Below are 22,648 nucleotides of genomic sequence, written 5' to 3'. Positions count from 1 at the left end.
TAAATATTTTTCAAATATATGACTGTTTATATAAAAAAAAAATCGTATAAATACCTTTTTTGTACCTCTGAAACCCACCCAACCCTTAAGCCACTTTGATATTTTTCTGTAACTAAAAAAAAATCGATTTCTTTGGGAAGCCGTCATTCTCTTAAATTATGTATTATATATTCTTGCCAATCGTTCAATAATGACTTGTCTTGTAACTTGATTTCCTACATTTTCACAACTTTTTGCCGTCATTAATTCAAGCCTTAAACTTTTTCTGCTATTTAAACAAGTTGATTTATGCCAAGTTGGCTCTTTTAAATCGTTCTTAATTATTTGAAGCTTAAACACCTTCCGAGGCGATACCCAATAATGCTTACAGCAATAATTTAATACATTCACAGAGAAATATATAGATATATAAAAAAGTATACATAATTATGCGAATTCAGTATCTTATGCGGCCAAGCAGAAATTTATAATTTGCTACACGTTTTTCTTGGCTAACTACGCATTTACCAACACAGCTTAATTTCTGTAAGAATTTACGCTTACAAAGCATCTGTTTCCACTCCAATACCATTGGGTAGTGCGCTACATGTGGCGACCTCGATTTGTAACAAGAAGTGAGCAAACGCGGCTGTTTTGATGTGGAATCGATGGTTTTACGTGCTAGGCGAGCGCAGAAAAGGACGGCATAAATACAATGCCTAACATCCGTGTGTATGCCAGCATCAAATACTAAATGATCCAAATCAAATTAATCAATGGAACTAATTTTATTACGTGCACGCATCACTTTTCGCCAACATTTCATTGTAATATGACTTCATTTCATTTATTTTTAGTTAATGTATACAATTTCAATGTAATTTCTTTTTTAATAACAGTTAACAGTTTGGCTTAATTGATTTCAGCTCGCCTTTGTTTACAAACAAACATGGAGTTTTGAGAGCGAAAACGGCAAAAAGTGATAGTTGACAGTTTGACACCGCCTGGACATAAGTACACTGAGTTTAATCGACTGCAATGTTGACTTCGCTTTCATTTTTAAAGTAAAAAACAAAAAAGAATTTAAGATACCAGAATATAGTCGCAAAATTATTATTTCATTTTATTGAAGAAGAAGAATTAAATACAAAGTAGTCGAGGGAAAGCAGTATAAAAATTGTTCAGACTCAAGTGGTACCCAAATATATGACACAAATTTGAACCTTCAGATATTGACAAAGACAAAGTAATATCAAAGATACATAGTTACGCGTGCCGTGGAAACGTGTGGCAGTAACATGCTCAGAAGAGTCTTGCAAGCAAAGCAAACTCCATTGGATTGGAATAAAAAATTTAAAGGTAAATTTGTGCCAGAGGCAAGCAATCACAATAATGACTAATGGCATTGACTTCGGAAAATATGTATGTACATACTTATGTATATAATATACACATGTACAGAGGGGGCACAGAGAGAGAGTGTGCGAGGAAACAGAACATCAGCAGGAAGCAAATATTCGCAACTTACACACTGGCATAAAAATGAGTTCATTGAATATTTTATGAGCGCGGTAACTGTGAGGTGATGAAGATGTACTAATATAAGCAATACTTATATATCTTTATATATAAAAATTACGTGTCGCGTTGTTTGTCCGCGATGGACTCCTAAACTACTGAACAGATTTTAGTAAAATTTAGCACACTTTGTAAGGTTCGAACCAACTTAGAAGATAGGGTAGTAAAAACAATTCACAAATAAAAAAAAATACAGTGAAAGTTCTATTAAATTGACGCTCTATTAAACGGACATCTCCATGAACCATGTATGTACATGCTTATTAAGTACAATCTATTAAGCGCATAGCTCTCTTAATGGGACAGAAAGGCGGATAACCAGACGTTGAGAAAGCATCCTTAAATTTGTTATTTTTTTTCAATGAATTTTACTTGTTTGAACACATTCAAAATTAAACCTCAAATACAATCCCTTGGATTCTTATACCGACAAAAGCGTTTTCGCCCTTGTTCGTATATAAAATTTTCATAATAGTTTATTATATGAATAATAGTATAAAATCTTTACCACAGAAACTCGTGGCCGCATTCAATAGTTTAGTTTATAAAAAATAATATAATTTGAAGTCAGCATATAAATTATAATTTTTTTTTAGTTATGAAAGCTAAGAAATCATATGAAAGATAAGAAGTAAACAAACGTAAGATAATTGTACAGTGTATTTGCTGTCAAAAATAATATAGAAAAGTAGAAATGAGTACAGAAATAAGTCAAGAAGACAGGAAATGTCAATTGTATATGGTGATGTTAGTGAAGGTAGATAGCTTTTTGGCACAAATATGTACAAATCAAAGTTAATTAAAGAAATGCCATTTTAATGGCGGCAAAGTAGAAGTAGCAACCTATTTAAAAAAATATACCTAGCATATTGGTTCATAATAAAAGTAAAACGATTACGGAAGGAACTGGAAAACTTATTCGATTTAAAAGAAAAAACGTTAAATTCGGCTGCACCGAAAAAGAAGAGCTTCTTCACAGGTGCATTTTTTAAAGAATAAAACTTTATGAAAAGATCTTTATCTTGATAAAACAGTTGTATGGCAGCTATATACTATTAGAATAAAACCCAAGCGCTAATGAAAAAATATATTTCTCTTGCTGAATAATAAAATTATTTAAGTTGTCCTTTAAATAAAATAAATCTACATAAGTATGCCCATTTATAAATAAACTGCGCTTCAACCACTTGCCACAAATTCATGCCTAATTTAATTTATTCAACAGAAATTATTTATGCCCACAGACAAATACAAACATCTAAACATCTTCATTTAAATATTTCTGTATGTATGTATGTACATTCAGAATAAAAAATAGCGGCGTAGCAGCAAACAAGTTTCACTTACACACACAAATATGCATAATATGTATTTACAAGTATGTTAGGTTAGGTTAGGAATCCGAATCAATGCTTCCTATTGTTATGCTCTTATCCTACACACATAGTTTTAAAAATAAATAAATATGTATATATGTATACGCACGCACACACTAACACGTGCGTACATCTAAACGAGTTATGCATTTTTTCTAATTCTTGTACGTTCTTTTGACTTAATTTTGTGTATCTGCGCTTTGTGTATGCCTACTTTCTAAGAATTTCGTGTCTACCTTCGCAAGAGTACGCCCCTGCGACGCTCCGCCGTTGTGGGCAACTTTTGATGCGGTTTTATGGCTTCCTCACAACTGCCACGACGTCCAAAATTGCCTTTGTTGTTGGCTGCGGCTGCACTCGAATTGTGGTTGCTGCTGTTTGTGGCACCACTGCCCGAGGTGGCTGCTGCAACGCTTTGCAACAGACACATCAGCGAGGTGTTGTTGGAGTACATTTTACTTTTGGACGCTCGACTTTTTTCTCAATATTTCAACGCTTTTGTGGTATGCGCAAGGCGTTTGCACTTTTTTACACACACACAACAAAAAAATAAGGCAAAGAAATTATTAATTATTGATGGCGCTCCTTTGTGTTTTCCATATTTATTTATCTGCAGCTAAATTGACATACTTTAAAGCTTTATTTTTACCCAACACTGTCCGCATTCAGGAAATATATTAATAAACAATTTTTTACGCTGATTTGACACCCTCAAACCGGTCGAAAATTATATTTTACGCTGATCAAATACAATATGCGAATATATGTAAGTACACCGATGCATGTACTACCTATTGTATGTGTGCGTTTGTGTCGAATAAAAATTGCATATTCTCCAAGTAATCCACGCGCCCCACATACGACGTTACGACGCACGCGGCTGTTGATACCGAACTGCCAGGCGCATGGCTGCATTCGAATTAAGTTCAATAAAATAAGCACATAATGCAGAGGCAGAAAAAATATTACAACAAATAAAATACCAAAAGCAGCAGTAAGGATACATACAGACACACAAGGTAAATAATAAAAACCAAAAAACAATTGAGGTGACGGGTGACTGTAAGTTGCCACGCTACCGGCTCTTTGTTGGACGTAAACCCCAACTGCACTCATTGAAAATTTAGTAAATAAGCGCACACATACACGCACAGCTATCACGTACGGCTAAAGAAACGAGAGAAGCAATAAAAAATTGTTAAGCGTTGCTATTGTTGTAAGTAAGTATGCTTGTGTGTATGTGTTAGAGTAAGAAAAAGAGAAGGTGCACACCAAAACAAACACCAGTCGCTCTAGCAACAAACGCGAAGGTAAATAGTGCCCCAACGCAGTGCCGGCTAAACAATGCTGGATACCAAGCGAGCTGTACACGGCATTTCATGAAGAAACCAAGTAAAAACAAAAAAAGAAAGAAATAAAGAAATTTTCAACACACACACAAACATACTTGTGTATATATAAAGTAGTGTTTGAAGAAAGCATACGACAATAAGAGCAAAAGCTGATAAGTAAAAAAAAACGCGAGAAGAATTATCACACAAAATGCCACAAATCATTCATGCAAGCCCATCTCTTACTGCTTTGTGAGCACAAAACCAGTTAATGATTGTTGTTGTTGCTAGTGGTGAAGTTGGCTGCAACACACAGACACCTTAAACCTTAAAGGTGTTGAATAACAGAATCAGCTGTGTACATTGGCAGCACTCAGCTGTTGCGAGAGCGCCAATACACGCTATGCCACTAATGACCGTATACATTTCTTGCACTTACGGGCGCTTCACCCCGGAGGACTGTCTGCGAAAAGTAATCTACAAAAGCTGATAAGTCAAATATTTAACGAGTAGTTAATTAGCAACGGTACCGGATTCAAGTGAAAAACCAAACGTTGAGGCCGTTGACGATAGAAGGGCGGCAAAATAATAAAGTTTGGCAATAATTAAGGGTTTACATGGGTTTGACGGCTCCAAAAATTAAGTTTTTTATTGTCTTATTAAATTCTATAATATCTCTAGAATGTTGTGCTAAATTCTCAAGTTCAACTATTTGCGGAAGTTGAAAAAAGTTAAAGCTGTTCAAAAATGAGTGAAAATAACGATGAAATTCGCTGGCTAATGGTTCGCTCGCTTCCGTTCTGTAAATTTCGATTTACGCCGATGAAAGTTTTACACTAATGGAATAATGTCTCTAGCGGAAAAATGGCAAAAAGTGGTCGACCAAAATGTTACATATTTGTTTATTTATTTATTAGTATAAATATAAAAAAAAGTTGAAGTTTGATTAGAAATACGAAAAGACTTTTTCGACCACGCAATATTTGTGAAGGGTATTAGAGCTTCGTTGCAGCTAAAGTTAACGTGTTTTCTGTTTTTTAGTTTACTTTTTTCTTTCTGCAATTTTTTAATACTTAAATTGACTCCAACAGCTTCAAGTGGGTACTTCAGATGTTTTGGTTAATCGCTTTATTATTTGATTGTTGTTTTGTAGGAAGAAAAGTAAATAAAAAACAATTGCTTTCTTTTGCGAAAACATCGCAAACTTAATTACTGCTAACAATAAAAAATATTGCGCCAAACTTGTTTAAAGAGTTTAAAGAGTGTGATAGCTTCGCTTGCTTGTTTTAATTACTTTTGGACCTGAAGAAGACAAACTGTCTTGAAATGTCATTGTTAATAATATCTTGGTAGACTAAAACATTAAGTCAAATTTAACTAATTCACTACTCAACAAATCTGAAGGAAACATTTGCTGATGATGTGCTTACCGGGTCGTGGGGTATTTGAGGTGTCCTGAGTACGAATTTGAGTTCAAAAATTGTCCACCACGTACAGCTACCCTTGACTACAACACAACAAATTCTAGATCCCTGTTAGGAAATTTGAACTATCATTTTGGTGTTTACCAACTCAAAATTAGCAAGTAACAATACCGTCGCAAAATGACTAAACTAGAGTTATCGCTGAACTAACCGCATGATCTAACTGTTTCTAAAATTTATTATAAAATGTCGCGCTACTTATTACTCATAATAGTTGGCGCACTTTGTCGTGCACGCTGAAAATCATGAATTACTTCATTTTACTATTTTATTCATGATCATCTACGCTAAGAGACTCACTGTCATTAACTCATCATCACACTAGCTTGTAAAATTTTGTTTTATTATTTTTTTTTGTGATTTCCACGTTTGCATTTTTAATTGCTTATAGTGAAACGCGTGTGCGGTTCTCAGTCATTTTGCTGCCATTTAAGCGTACAGGAAACTTTGTACTTTGTAGTTTTAGCAAAAAGTGTAATAAACACATGCCATTCATGCAATTTGTTTACAATTTTAACAGACACACTTGCATATTTGTGTTTACCTTCGGTGCAGGCTGTCATAAAGCGTACACTAAAATTACACTCGTAATGAAAAGGAAAACAAAGGAATGTGCGATAAATCTTACGTCATTTTGACGGAGAAATTTCTTATTGAGTTAATTATATTGCCGCCGGTGGCAATGCTTAAATGCGTTTAAAGTTGTAAATATTATTAGATTTTATATTGCCTGTTTTGGACTTGCGAACACATTCATGCGCACAAATATTTTAAGCTGAAAGCTTAACATTTTTATTGCAAATTGACATTCATGCTGCTTATTAACCGGCAGCAGTGACAGTGAACGTTGAAACAATGATAAAAGGTTGTAATTACAAAAATAATAAAAAAAAGTTGCATTTGCAAAATTATAAAAGTTTATAATTACAGCACTTATAAAAAAGTAGCCAGCTTTAATTGAACAGGTTTCAAAACAGATTAAATGAATGATGATTAATTTGCTTTTAATTTTGACAGCACTGCGCTTGAGAGAAACATGCGAAATTTTCTCAAGCCTTATAACGTTTTCTTTATTACGATGGAAATGTTGCCTCAGTATATGACAACATTTTATAAATGCTACGTTACGCTTTGGAAACATGTTGCATTTTTTATATTATATATTTATTATTATAAAAAACAAAAAATCAAATCATTCAAATTTTTATAAAAGAACTCGGTTTAAAAAAGTAATTATCAAAAAACACAAATAAACAACCGCTGGGCAAGTCGCTTTGGGTAGGCAGATCATGTTGCACTTTTTCCTCGTTAAAGTGCAACATTCTGAGATAAATAAATGAACTTTAAAAAAATTTCAGAAAAGAAAACGAAATTTTGACATTCTATGCATATGTGGTTTCCTTTTATATTTCGAGATTTGGCAACCCTGGTGTTGCAATACAACACACACACAACTTTATATGTTCCCATCAGCTTTGATCTTTTAACAAACAGTATTATCGCTAACACCAAGCTTACAATTAATTGATCATTTCCTGCTAAAGCACTAGAAATTGTAATATTTACCTGCAAAATACTAAATCTATCTTCTAGCAAATACTCAAAGCTAACATCTATTCGCGCATGCCATAAATTTCCTCATAAATATTAGGCAATGCACTAATCGATTATAAACACCCGCTTAACATTCGTTGAAATTATGTTTAAATTTACATTATCTGTCGGCGAGCCGCTCAATTGTTTACGCTGAATATGTAGTACAATTAATGCATAATAGGGATATGTGTGCTACATTTTCGCTCAGATGTTGGAAATAAAGAAAATATTTGCATTTTTGTATATTTGTGCATTGTGCTTTTGAAAAAAAAATTGAGCAGCTTTGTTAATGTTTGATTTTGAAGTTAACATGCATAGCGAGGTACGCGGGTGCGGTGGCGTATGAGTAACCAAACATTGACAGCTGTGGCGTTTGTTGTTGATGGTGCGCAAATAGCAAAAATCTTGAAAAAAAGTGGAAATAGTTCGACTAGAAATTGAAACTGCAATTAGTGCGCATAAATTATAACGAGAATGAAATTGAGAAGCGCGTGAAGTGGTTAAATAGGAAATGCAAATTACCACTGAAATTTAATATTGGAATTAATTGCAATTGTAAGCGTTCAAAAGCCGCAAATACTTTACTACTATACTCTTATTTTTTGCTTGAAAATGAAATTCTGCATTAATGAGGAAATGGTGGATAAGCAAAGTAATTGAGAGCGGCTGGGCCGGTTAGATCATGTCGTCCGAATGGACGGACGAAAACCCTCCAGCTCTGCAGAGGAAGAGAAAGATCTCCACTGCGTTGGAAAGACCAAGTGGAGAAGTACCTGGCTTCGCTTGGTATCTCCAATCGTCGCCACATTGCAAAAAGAAGAAACGACTGGTGCGCTGCTGTTAACTCGGTTATAATCGCGTAAGCGGTGTCTACGTCAGTAAAGACGAAGAATTATTCAAATTGCACTTGGACTTTTCTTAAGATTTATGACTTTTAAAATTGCTTTAACACAAAAACAAATAAAGCAAAGGCAAAGCTATTAATTTTAATGTCTTGTCATGCCATACCACACCGACCCTGCACTAAATGCGCTTATTTCAGCGGAAAAGCTAGCCCACACTTTTTCATTCAGTCTAAACACCTTAAGCAACACAAGCAACTATTTCCTTTTTCATTTCCCTTCAAATTACTTCTTTAAATTTCTATGTATGAATGTGCTCGTATTTTAGCTAGCACTCCAGCACCATGTAAACAACGCTCACTTCCGCTCTGGCAACCCTAATTGCATGTTGGCATGCTTTTATCGAAGTTTCCCCGGCATTTGCAGCAATTTTCTTTAGTAGCAGTTCATTTGTAGCAAATAAATGAATATTTCAGTACTTAATTTGTATGTATTTTCGGAGCCAGCTGGTCGCGACATATGCTGCAACTCGTATGCCTTTATTTAGAAGAGTTTTTCCTGCATTTGCGATTTGGGGGAGGAAAGCTATGAAATATGTGTAGCAATGGAAATACATAATAGCGCCACACCACGCGCAAATGGCAGGCGAGCATGCAGCAAGCCGCCTGTCGCAGCCATTTGCATCACAACCGACAGACAGGCGGGCCCCAACCGTATGCCAAACAATAATAAAAACGCTAGATTGGTGCTACCGTGAATTAAAACGGAAGTGCAGCACTCTTTATGCTTTTTGATGCACGCAGGTTCGTTTACCCTTAACCCCTATCAGGCGCGTGGTAACCAAACTAAAATCCAACCAACGCACACGATTACTCGCCTCTTTTTTTTTTTTCAATCTAAAAAAAAAAAAAAAAAAAAAAAAAAAAAAAAAATTACTCGCCTCTTTAACATTTAATGCAATAAAGGCAAACAGAAGAAGCAGAAAAGTTATAAGATACATATATAAAAACGAAGCCAATAGTTGCGGTAATAGGCGACATTTTAATCGTATTAGCAAATGCCTGGTCAAATATGGACTGGCCCGCTTGACCCGACTTGGTGCGCGGCTGATATAGGCGTTTAATAGGTATTGTGCGCTTTGGCTTGCAAGTCAGTCAGACAATTAAGCGCTTGCTTAAGTTGAGGGTGCCCTAACAACCCCTATATTATATATTTAACGTAAGGCTTTAGCAGCCACGATAAGACATGTAGAACTTACAGGTTTTTTACGACAAACAATGTCATAGAATGCAAACCAATGCTTTGATTCAATGTTTGCTAAGGTTGAGCAGCGAAGTATATCGATTTCAACCCTGCCTTTATTGGCGCAAAGAATAGAGCTTACGGCTGAGCGTTTGGAATTATTTGCAGGCGTTTACAATAATGCTTTGAACTAATGCATATTTCATATCAGTTAACAAAGGCCGACGATTGCGGTTTTCAACTTAGAACGAAGTTGGCATAGGTGGGTTCTTTACTACATATCTTCTATTTTCATATCGAAAAAATTTATCGAAAATTGTCGAGAAACTGTCTAAAACGTGCGATACCCTTATTTAAAGCAGTTAACTTAATTTTTATTAATTTGTAATTGTCCAGATAAGCAAAACGTTAAGTTCGCCTAGTTATCTTGGTAGCATGCTCGAGCGCTAGAGCTGTGCTAAAACGCTTAAATACTATTCAACATTCGACTAACGATTAGCATGCCACTTAATTGCACATAATTCTTATATGCAGTTACTTAATTGCTCCCTTAGTTAACATATTTTATTTGACTGCTTATTGCATTTACACTGACAGGTGTCAATTTTATTGAGGCATAGCAAGCGGCAGTTTGCAGTTGATTTGAATTATATACTTAAAAACTTTCTGGATTGACATTTCAAAGGCAGTCGATTTGAGGCCGACAATTAATTGCACATAAATCATAATATTTTTTTAACATTACCCACTCTACATTAGGTAGGTGACGGTTGGTGATATTTGTAGTTCATGAATAAGATTCGCTGATGGAAATTCATTTTGAAAATATTTAAAAAAAGAAAAGAAAAAACGTTATTCGGTTGCACCGTAGATATAATGCCCTTCAAAAGTGCATTTTTTATAGCATAAAAGGGTATACACATTTTTATCTTCATTGTAATCAATCTGTTTGTAGGACAGCTACATGTTATAGTGGTCCGAGATTATAGCGGCGCATTCGACAATAATCCAGGAATAATATCGGTAAGATATTTCGTCAAATAAGAAGGTTTCCATACAAGGTCTTGAGTTTGTATAACAGCTATATAAAATAGTGGTCCGCTCTGAACAATTTGTTTGGATATTGGAGCATTATTTTAAATAATATTTTAACCAAACTTCGTGAAGATAGCTCAATTAAAAAAATTGTCAATACAAGGTATGGATTGTGTTCGTTCAGTTTGTTTAACAACTATATGTTAAAGTGGCCCGTGACATTATGAATAATAAGTTTGGACTCAAATTGTATAAAAAAATTTATTTTACTTACAAAGCATAATATCTTCATTGTTAAATGCATACCTGTAATGAAAAAATTATAAAAAAACTTAGTAAAACATAACTTTCAGTAGCGTAAAAAATACAATCATATAAAATTACTTAAATTGCATCTTTAAATTTCTAATCATCAGCTAACATTACATTTGTATGCCCTTGGCTCTCTATATCACTGAGACTGCTATGAAACAATCAACGGAAATAGTTGATTGCTGCTGTAGGAAAAAACTGCGTACCAACAAAGTTTTCTAGGGTTTTCTCGTTAAGCTCTTAATCACAATCGTTTTCAGAATGCACAATATTACGAGAAATAACTTTATTTGTTATTGGCTGACGCTCAGCTGTGTTTAAATGCAATTTAGTGCAAAGTGCAATATTTCCAGGTTTTAACACACGATGTCATTCTGATATTAGCAGCGCGATACTTCAATGGAAATCACTTTTAAAGGTTAACCTGCATTTAACAACAAACTTTAGTATAGTCAGCATCACACCACAGTATTTACATATGCGGCCATTGAATGTAAACGGAGTAGAGTAATTATACAAAGGTAATCAAATATTTCACAAATATTGTACATTTGCGCGTGTTTAATTGTGACGTCAGATAATTAATGGTAACTGGAATAACTTTAACATAAAAATAACACCGATTTTTACAAAAGTTGCGATAAATTTAAAATAAGCCCGATGATTATAAATAAAAAGCGATGAAGTTAAGACTTGCTGCCAAAACAACACTTTTTAAATCGAAAAAAAAAACTTGAAGGTGTGGCACTGATTTTCGGAGAGGGCTTGTTCTAACTCGGCTATAATCGCATAAGCGGTGTCTACGCCAATTAAGAAGAAGAAGAAGAAGCTTCTACAGTCGAGAATAATTCGAAGCAATTATTGTGATTACAATTCATTATACTACAATATGATAAATCAAACAAAATTTTACAATCGAAAAGTCTAAGTTCGGTTTTGAATACATATCGATAAATTATCGGCAACATATTCATAAATTGTCGATAACATATCGATAACTGTCATAGATAGTAAATAATATAATTTATTGGTAGGAGTATGCAGCAACTAAAAGCTTTCGAACGCCAATAAAAGTTTTTAAGAGTTTTTCCGCGGAAACTATGTGATTTTTAATACAAAAAAATTTAATATAATATATTTTTTTTTCATTTTTATAACCCAACGGCAACAGATCTGCACCATAAATTATCACCTCTCCTTTGCTTAGCGCCCAAAACCGTTTTTATTTTTAGATTTGCTTGTTTTAAACAATAATTTAATTATTTTCAAGCATCATTAACAAAATTTCTATTTTTGCATACATACAAACATATGCATGTAGCTGTTAATGAGCAGAGGGGAGGTTGCTTTCGAAATTTATAATTTTTTTTGTATTTTTTTTTTTAATTTGTGTAAAACACATTGCGACAGCAACTTACATATGTACAAATGAAAGAGATTTCTAAACATGTACATACCTACACATGTGACAGCGGTGTTAGTGTTATCAGCACATTGTATGTTAGTGTAGCTCATTCATTGACGTGTTTTGTTGTAAAATAAAATAAAAAATCTCTATATATTATATGTACTCATTCATGTGCTTATCAGTTCAATTTTGTCAGCCTCAATTTGTTCATATATGTATTTATTTGCAAATTTGTTCGCGGAAATCGCCAGGGGCCAGCAGTTGCTAACAGCGTATAAAAATAAAAAAAATGTAATTACTTATTTGAGGTGATACGCAAGAAGTGTTTAAAAGAAATATAAAAAAAAAAACAAAAAAACGTTATCTTCGGCGGCAGCGAAGCTGTAATACCCTACATAAATAAAAAAGTGTCTGCAGAAGAATTTGAAAAAAAGAAATGACTTGGATCGAACAGTTTATATGACAGCTGTATGTGGTCTGAACTGCGCAATTTGATCGGAGATTGTAGCCTTGTTCCCAAATCTGTGAAGACAATTTGTCAAATAAAAACAGTTTTCTAAACCAAAAACTTGGTTTTTAACGCTTAATTTGTATAACAGCTTAATGCGTCAATGGTGGTCCGACAACGGCGATTCCAGATGAGCAGCCGCTTGAAAAAGGAACGTATGACAAACCTTATACAAGTATACTCTTTTCATGGTATAATTACTGTCGTAAACGCCCACCAAAAAGACATTTGGCAGTTTGACGTCAAAAGTGATTCCTCCCATAGACTTTACTTTGTTTTTGTTTTAATAAACATCCACTGCTTTGATTTTTTTGAAATGTATGTATTATTTTAAGCAAACATTTTATTTATTTATTTTATAATTTCGAACAAAGTATTTTAATTTTCGAACGCATGCATGAAATTTGCTTTCGTTTCTGATTTAAAGTTTTCGCTTGTCATTCTTTAGAAAGTTTCCTATGTCGCAAATTCCAGTTGGCTTCAGTATAATGAGCGACTTCCTGCAATCACTGCTTGTATGCAATATACTAAATTAACTAGCAATTTCATAAAGAAAAACACATATCACACTTCACCTTAAGATTTAGTAGCGCACTAATTTAGTTTAAAATTTGTGAGGATTCATTAATTTTCACTTCCGTCGCAAATAAATTTTATTTCACAAAAATTATTATATACTTTTCTGACAAATACGAGTATAGCACCTGTAATTGGCAACGCCGCTTAGGTCAGCACGCGAAAGTAAATACGCACTATGGATGCGGTAAAACTACGGAAAAGTCTTGGAAAGCACACAAAGCACGTACCGGCAATGATTTCTCAAGCGTCACAAACGTACGTAGTGGCAATAAAACCGTACAAAAATAAAGAATCACAATTGTGCAAATAGGTACAATGCTGACTTTTCACTAACTATTTTTATTAATATATCCTTTCGTATACGACGATATGGTGACTTCCATTGAACAACTGCTTTCTTTCACTTGGTCACTTGGAGCGGAGAATACCACATACGAGACGGCTGCTCCAGCTGCTGCGCATCAGCTTGTTCATTGTACGCGACGTGACGCGTTCGAATCGAGTTGAGAGTATTGAATGTTTAATGTTTTGCTGAGCACATTCCAGCATAGCAATTCGCTAGTTTGCTGTTGGGAGCAACGAAGCTGTGCGCTGACTACTAGCGCTTGTTGTTGTTGTGCAGTGTATGCGTTTTTAATGGAGGGAGATGCCATGTGGTTATATTTAATTGTGTTTATAATTGTACATTTGAAAATGAGAGAAGAAACTTAATGCTTTTATTTAAGGGATCGTCGAAGAGTGAAATTTCCGAGAAATCGATTTTTTTTGCATTATCGGATAGTATACACTATAATAATGTTTATTAGCTCAAATTTTGAAATCGAAATTCAAATTATTACGGTCACTACAGCATTTCTTGTAGAAACCGAGTAGAGTGCGGAACATAGCGACTTCAATCTTTAAACGCGTTCTTCTCAGAATGGAGTTTTTCAAAACGGTTTCCACTCTCAAAGGAAGAGTTTTGAAGATCTCTAGTTCCAATTTGAAGAGAACATTTCTAACGTCATTCGCTATCGCACTATGGAAGCTTTTATTTTTTTTTTTAATCTTCCTATTTTTTTCTACGAAAAAATGTCAAAAAAGGGCCAAATTTGATTTAAATAAAAAAAAAACAAATTTGTTACTTTTTATTTAAACCGCCGCCATTTTGTCAAATTTCAAAAAAAAAGCTTCTATAGATTAAGTATGAAACTTTTGTCGGACTTATTAGTCAATTTTAAAGTTCACACTAAGACGATCCCTTAAGAAACTAAGATATTATGCGTAAGATATAAATATCCGTTGACTAGGAATAGAAAACTAGAGTAAGAATAGTTATACGAGCTTAGCACACTTGCGAAGGGGTGTTCTTTCAAGTACTTGGGGAACGTAAAACTCTTAAATGTACTTCAAACTAAGGACACTCGAATTTAAGGTCATAAAATGACAAACTTAGCACATTTCTGTAATGAAAAAAACTTCGAATTTAGGAATAAAAAAGTGGTTTAGTTGTATGACACTTATTTATTGGAGAAACTCAAGAGGCACACAACTGAAATGAGATGAAAGTGTCTAGCAAACGTTGCATGTTTGCGTCAACAGAAAGTTCTAAAAACTAGTCTTCCACCATACAGAGGATACATTTAAACAAACACCTCAACATTTTTCTGAAACTTGGCAACCCTGGTTATAATTGAAAATAGTGTGCATCCGTGAAACTCTCGTAATGTACATGAATTGTTTTAGTACCACAATGCCGCCTACACTACATAGAACCGATTCGAAAAAGAGCCGTAATTGATGTCATACGAGTGATATAGTACCGAAATGAGCAAGATGAGTTCAGTATACACATGTGCATATATGTATATGTCAGTATATAAATATATAAATATGTGTATGCGAATGTAAAAATGTGTATTTTTGTGTAATTTTTCAATTGAATTATTTTGCTCTGTAGAACTTATGAGCATTTTGTGTAGCTTTCTTCTCAAAATGCAAATGTTCATATGTATGTACATACATACATATATAGAACATACAACTGTGCATGTATGAACCAATTGTCTTAATCCAGTAATATTTTCATAACTTTTTGCTATTTTTTCTGAATTCTTATCTCCGCTGTGCGGCCACCTCAGGCGCTGATGGCACGAGTGGCTTGAAATAAAAACGAAATAAAAACAAAACTAAAAAATGAGAACACGGCTACACTGCAGCTATAATACCCTTCACAGATGCATTTCTTATTATCTAATTGGGTGGTTGGATTCTGAAGAACTATGGTCATAGTGATATCCTAAACCAATTCAGCGTAAACGTTAATAAATTAGACTACATTCTACCAATGCTAGACTTCAAAAGATACTTCTAGGTGAAGGGAAGAAGATCACATCTCGGTCTATACCGACGAGACATTTCTGTTTCTATCCGTCTACCGAACTCAGCTAGCACCTTCCAAGCGGAAGTACTGGACATAGAGAAGGCTTGCTCTATTGAAGAACTACGAGGGAATACATAAAGCAGCAATGTACACAGATAGCCAGGCGGCTCTCCTGGCCTTGTCGTCGCCTATGACTAATTCCAACATAGCCTTGACTGCAAGAAGGCACTGAGCTCACTATAAGATAAGCTCCATCTAGACTTGATCTGGGTTTCTGGCCACAGGCAGGCATCGAAAAAGCAGACGAATTGGCAAAGGCAGGAGCTTTCCTAAACGAATCCGAGCCAGAGCTAATACCAAGCCCGCTAGGATCGATCAGGAGAGAGCTCAATATACAATTTCAACAAGTTGCAAATAACAGATGGAAAAATATAACAAAACAGTTATGGCCAATATATGACAAGGAAAGAACTAACGATGTTAAATAGGTTCAAGAAAAGTATCTACAGACTAACTACTACCATAACCAGGGCATTGGCCATTTGGAGAACATGTGTCCAAAATGGGTATGCCCTACAACAACATCTGCCGAGGTTGCGAAATAGTAGGGAATAAGGAAACCATTCTCCACTTTCTCTATGAATGCTCAGCCTTATCGCAGACACAGAAGATTTGGAATCCATCACAGGGTCTACGACTAATGCATCAAAATGGCACAGCTAGTGCTAATTGAGCCCGAAATACAACAGGGCTGTACTCCTACCTGTCTACCTTCAGATCAATATATCAAAAACTGAGAAACTAATACTACACGTATTATTAAACTTTGTGGCAAACATAATACCATGTTTAGGGTACAAATAACACTTTGGCAGGCAATGAACTAATAGCGCTGATATTATTGCAATTGCAGCTCTTTTATGTAAGCTTTTGTTTATATTTATGCTGCACACTGCACTGCAAGACTGTGGGCGGCATGGCCAGTAAATGACAGCGCAACATAAAAGAGTGAAACAAAGATGTAAAATAAATTGAAAGTAAATTGAGATCGCTCGGCGATTGCGCCGTTTGTGTGGCAAACAATGTTGCAATTTTATTGTGGCATCTGTTGGCGATATTTCGAATACAAACGTTTTTATTACTTTCAATGCTTGAAAATGTTGCACAACATTTTTATTTGGCTTCAAAGCAAACCATAAATTTTGTGCTAATTGCCTGCGAATAGACTTAAAAGCGCTGCATATAGTTTCACAACACTCACAGAAATCTACGAACATATCCATTATATTTACTATATTCAAAAATTAATTTTTTCTGTGTTCTGGCAGTTGCAGTACTTTTCAAACTTAACACATAAATTCTCATAAGTTTTGTTGCACTTCACTTTTGCTGCTTAATTGACGTCTGCCTGCTCAAGTGACAGCCAATTGAGCGCTCGCAAATTTAAGTGTAATCACCAATTGTTGCAGTTGCAATTGCAATGGCAGGCAAGTAGGTCAATTAATTGATGAAGTTTGCAACAAATGTACATATTATTGCCACAGATATTCAATATCAATTTAAATGTGCATTTATTTGGTTTTAAATTACTGCTTGCCTTAATTTGATTGGTGGCGGTCAACGGTACTGCGAGCAATGATTGATGTGACATGTTTTTCAAGTGTGATTCTACAATTCGGTAATTTTGCTAAAGTCGAACATTTTAGCAATAAATAAAATTAATACTCTTATTGGAGCGCAAATCTCAGAACGATAGCAGTACCCTGTTCAGGCGATACAAATGTGTTGTTAGCTGATGACTAAAAGGATATTCTAATAAATAAAAATATGTATGTATGCTGTGTACGCTGACGTTGAGCAATTCCAAAAGCTCCGTCAGGATCGGGAAGGATCTCTCCAAGCCGCTCCGTACCAAACGAGGTTTCAGTCGTTTCGTCTATCTTGGAACCAGCATTAACAGCAACAACAATGTCAGCCTCGAAATCCAAGGCAGATATCTCTTGCCAACAGGTGCTACTTTGGACTGAGTAGAAAAAAAAGTAGAAAGTCCGCTCTCGACGAACAAAAACAAAACTCTATAAGTCACCTAATATTCCCGTCATGCTTTTGATGCAGAGGGATGGACGGTGACATCATCTGATAAGTTGACGTTAAGAGTTTTCGTGAGAAAAGTGAATATCGCGTTCGATGGTACGATGAGCTGTACAAGTTATATGACGACATTGACGCAATACCCGCCGAGGGAAACAGAGGAAAAGGAATACTTCCACTCCATTGAAAAGAGCAGGTGGAGAAGGACCTGGCTTCGCTTGGCATCTCCAATTGGCGCCACGTAGCGAAAAGAAGAAACGATTGCCGCGCTGTTGTTAACTCGGATATAATTGCGTAAGCGGTGTCTACGCCAGTAAAAAACAAGAAGATGTATACAAATAAAAGAAAAATCAATAATCGTTGCAACTTTTATGAAACTTTGTAACCAATTCCTATATGCGAATTCACCCCTCAACACTTCACTCAAAAATCTAGCGATGACTAGCAAATGTTTGCCGCATGGCCCAGATAACATCAACAATTTAGCGTCCGAATGCAAATACTTAATTTAACGGCAAATGTGTCACTACTATTTATAAAGGCGCATGTCAGCGTTTGCTAAATTGCAGCATCTACACCTACCATTAGCCACACTAGACATGACAAGTACGTAAATTGACATTAAGCTCTCTAATAAAATGACGTTTGCTTGTCATTTTCTTGGTGTAACTTTTAGGCTGTGGAAGTGTCATTATTTATTTATTTATTTATACATTCTTTCAAATGATGCATGCAAATTGCGAAATAAGTGAAGCGAACAGTAAAAGCGCTAAAGACGGGAGCTCACGCGTGTGAGGTGTGTCTGGCGCTGAAGAGCCAACAAATTGCTCTTTAACTAATTTATGCGCAGCCTGGTGTACTTCGTGCCATTTTTGTTACACTAGCGTGAGAAATGCTTATTGCGCCAGTGACGAAGTGAAGATAAACGTGTCGTGAATTTTTAGTAAAATTTCAGCTTTTGCTTGAGCTCGCGATTCTTATTAGAAATGTTTTGAAAAGTTCAAATTCCAAATTATTTATGTTTAAATAAATGAGCAGCTGGATGCGTGCAATAAATGTACAATTGAAATATTAAAATTGGTTGAAAGGTACAGAGCGGGGTCTTAAAATCGAGATTTTAAGCACTGAGATTTCAATTCGATTTTGGGAATTATTTCTGCTGCTACAACAACAACCAAACATTTCGCGCACAAACAAAACCCGAGTTCGAATTCCAAGACTTTTAAGCATTTAAAATTTAAAAAGTAAAAAATTAATAAAAAAAGCAAAACTAAGAAAGCCGCAATTAGCGTTGCAGGCAAAGCACAAGTTGCACAAGCCCACACTCAAATGCATGCACACGATTCGCTACACAAGCACACACAGTTGCAGTACAAGCCACATTGCAACTTCCTGCGGCAAGTTAGCGCTTTGTTTGCCATTCCGCCATCTTGTAACACACACTAACACATTTACATACACGTCATCGCTTTGGGCTTGCATAGTTGCATGCCACGCAAATGTCTGTCCTTGTTGCAGCAGTGCTTACAAGCGGCTACTTTGCCGGCCATCTTGCCACTTAGTACGCCAAGCAGCACATCCTGTTTCCGGCGCGCAAATATATGCTGGGCGTTGGCCAATTTTCTGCAACAGACAAACGAACGCTTCTCATCTCTTCGCTTGAACTTAAAGTTCTTCATATGCCATTCTAAATGATTGTTTGAAAAGTTGCCAACTGAGCGTGTTTTTGCTGTTGTTGCAGCGTATCAGTATATGCCAAAGGTGTAGAGGAGTTCACGTGTAGCGGATTGAAGGCACGCGTTCTAGCTAAGATGGATGCATGTATGCCAAAGAGAGTTCAAGGTGAAGCTTATCGTTAGTGCAGAAGACGTTTATATGGTAACTATGTACTATCTGACAATTGGAGGCCCTTAATTATGTCAATAAATAATTGCGGCGATGTAGTAGTGCCTCAGGAGCTTCGTTTGTAGAAGGAAGCGTCCTTCGAAATCCATCATTTTATCCAATGTCTACTTAAGTATCATTCAAGTATCATTCAACTTAAGTAGAAATTGGATAAAATGATGGATTTCGAAGGACGCTTTGCAACTTTTCAATAGGTCGTAAAATCGAGGGATCTTCTTTACTGGCGTAGAAGCCGCTTACGCGGTTATAGCCGACTTAATAACAGCGCTAGTCGTTTCTTTTTTTTGCAAGATGGCGTCAATCGAAGATTCCAAGCGAAGCCAGGTCCTTGTCCACCTGGTGTTTCCAACGGAGTGGAGGTCTTCCTCTTCATCTGCGTCCTCCGGCGGGTACTGCGTCGTATATTTTCAGAGCTGGAATGTTTTCGTCCATTCAGACGACGTGACCTAACCAGCGTAGGTGCAAGTAGTGTGGTAGTGTGGACGACCTCTTATGGTTCACTTTAGGCCGGAAGGATCTTGCATTCGCACAAATTGGTTGTTGACTAGCGCCTACCAAGCTCTATAAATACCGGGGAGGTAATAAACTTTAATATTTGGATTCGGTCTACAAGGCCCAATCTTAAGCCCTAAATTTTCGCATTCTTAAGTTGAATTAAGTTGTGAGTCTTTATGTACATACAAGCATATGACCCCTCAAATCAAAAGCAGCTTTCTTTGCTTTCAGTAGGCAACAAAGCGCACGTTTTATAAACACAACTGAATAGTATTTAATTCAAAGCCTTATGTTCATACACCCGCGTCGAATGTCAAACCACTTGACCTTGTGACGAGTAGTTTTCATACACATGCACACTTTTACTACAAATCTAATGCATTGAGTATGCATTAAGCATAAAAAACTTTTATTTAAGTTGCTGAAAGCTTACCTTGCACACAATTCCTTCCCCCGCGCCCTTAACTTGCGCTGACTACCAACATTCCCGATATCACAGCAGCCAATTTCGCCTGTTCCGTCCGCCCAACAGTCGGTATTGTCATTCAGCTTAATAATAATGCCAACTTTTTCACTTTTACTACACGGTATACCGTTGCTGCCCGAATGTCTGGAGGCCGCTGACGCTGTCGAGGTGGTGGAGGAGGTGGTTGACGTCGTTGATGATGATGATGATGAAGATGAGGATGAGCAAGTTTTAGTTGCCTCCGCACGCGCGGCTTTGCTAGTTGCGTTGGCATTTGTGGCATTGTGCCCGAAACCGGCAAACTTCTTATGCGCGCTGAAGCTGCGGCGTATCGATTGCAAGCTGTGACGCAAGAATGACTCGCGTTTGAAGTCATTTTGTTTGGATTTGTTCGATTTCCCTGTAGGCGGCGGTGGCGCCGCCGGGTCTGGTGGTGGCCGCGTGCTCGTTATTGTCGCACTTGGCATCGATTTCGGACGCACATGCATTTCACTCACCACACCCTCCATAATAACGGAGGGATGTCGCAGCAAAGCACGGTAATCCTCTTCCTCGTCCGAATCGGTCTTGTTAGCTTTACATTTTTGCGCTTTCGCTTTCGCATTTGTTTTATTTTGTTCATTTTTGGCACTTGTTTGCGGTTTTGCGGTCGCAGCGTCGAGTAGCAACGCGTCTATATGCCGGAAACCCGTAAAATTCTCTGCGCGTTGCTTAGACTTCTGCGGCAACGCATGACTTTTTAGTGATTTATCGATGAAGCTGTACGACTTGATGAGAAACAGTTTGGACTCATTTTTCTGCGCGTTTAAACGCTCGATATGCGAGTCCGAACTATTGCGCGGCAGCGACACAATGTCAACGGGATTTTGTAAAGCGTTGGACATGTTTAATTTGCAGTTTTTGGTATGAGCCCTCACTGTGGTTATGAAACAATTCAACGTTGCTGTTTGGCCAATCAAACTGTCGTACCATTGGCTGTCAAACTGTGGTTTATGAGTTTATTTATTTACAATCTCACTGTTTATTTGAATTTTTATCGAACTTTGGTTTTAACTTGTTTTATTAGGGGCGTCTAAGCTAATTAAACATGATAAACACGCGCCGACGACGCGGTCGATCGATCAGTCGCACCAATTCTTAGGCAAGCAACGCTGTTTTTGTACACGCGCGCTGTGTAACATACACACACACTCACTCAGCGGCGATCAGTCGCTTTCACGGCGCTTTGGCCTGCTAACAACTGGGATTGACTAAGGCGCGCGCGGCGCGGAAATGCGCGCTGCTCTTTGCTTATATGTCCGTTGCAGCGCGCTCGATTAGTCAACTGACATCTGGCGCTTTATGGATATGCATAGTCCATATATTTACACATATACCATATAAGTAATGACACTGCCGATTTCTTATTTTAGTTGCATATTTTTTATTATTATATAAATCCGCAGTTACGAAAATTCTTTTATTTTATTTTATTTTATTTTAATTTTCTGTCCTATCTATTCTCATTTGTTTTGATTTTTGTTTCTCCACACAGTTGTTCACTTTTGTTGTTGTCGACACGGCATCAGCTGTTTTCTAACACCAGTTAAACGGGTTTGACGTAAGCGCATACGTTGACAAAAACAACAACCGCTACAAGCGCAGCCAGACAATTTCTAACGACTTTTTGTTGGCACAAACTTTCTTCACACGCTTTGCCGAATATTGCCAAGACTTCGCGCGATGACACACTGCTGTCATTTTATTAACAAAATTAACGGCAATATATGTATGTATGTATGTACAAACATACACACTTCACACTTGATTTCATGCAATAGCTGACGTTTATATTAATATTTTTATCGGCATTTAATGCATGAGAAACCGAGTAATTTATCGCTAAACAACAACTATTCGCCACAACTATTTTGCTGCGGCTTTACAACGAACGCTCGCGTTTTACAACCATACAAAAATACAATAATAATAGTTAGAGTCGTCGTACTACTCGCCGTTGTTCCGTCACCGTCATGCGCCGAATTCGCACTGAAGCCACAGCGTTGCTATCGCCAAGGTT

At 36.4% G+C, this 22,648-nt stretch overlaps 1 protein-coding gene across 4 annotated transcripts in view; it reads right to left on the bottom strand.

The window, feature by feature from the left end:
- LOC105226158 (uncharacterized) overlaps positions 1 to 22,648 on the bottom strand; it is a 66,077-nt gene that overhangs the window by 23,810 nt on the left and 19,619 nt on the right. Inside the window, exon 1 of one of the 4 annotated variants that reach the window (XM_049455209.1) lies at positions 20,557 to 22,629. The exons of 2 other annotated variants lie outside the window; for them this stretch is intronic. In XM_049455209.1, the coding sequence (XP_049311166.1) occupies positions 20,557 to 21,473 (917 nt within the window). In that variant the 5' untranslated portion in view covers positions 21,474 to 22,629. Of the gene's footprint in view, positions 1 to 3,169; positions 3,951 to 20,556; positions 22,630 to 22,648 lie in introns of those variants that run through there. One more of the 4 variants, XM_049455212.1, reaches the window with a different exon arrangement.

This window comes from Bactrocera dorsalis, chromosome 4, assembly GCF_023373825.1.
Source record: "Bactrocera dorsalis isolate Fly_Bdor chromosome 4, ASM2337382v1, whole genome shotgun sequence".
Taxonomy (NCBI): Eukaryota; Metazoa; Arthropoda; class Insecta; order Diptera; family Tephritidae; genus Bactrocera; species Bactrocera dorsalis.
This window is presented reverse-complemented; position numbering and strand designations above follow the sequence as displayed.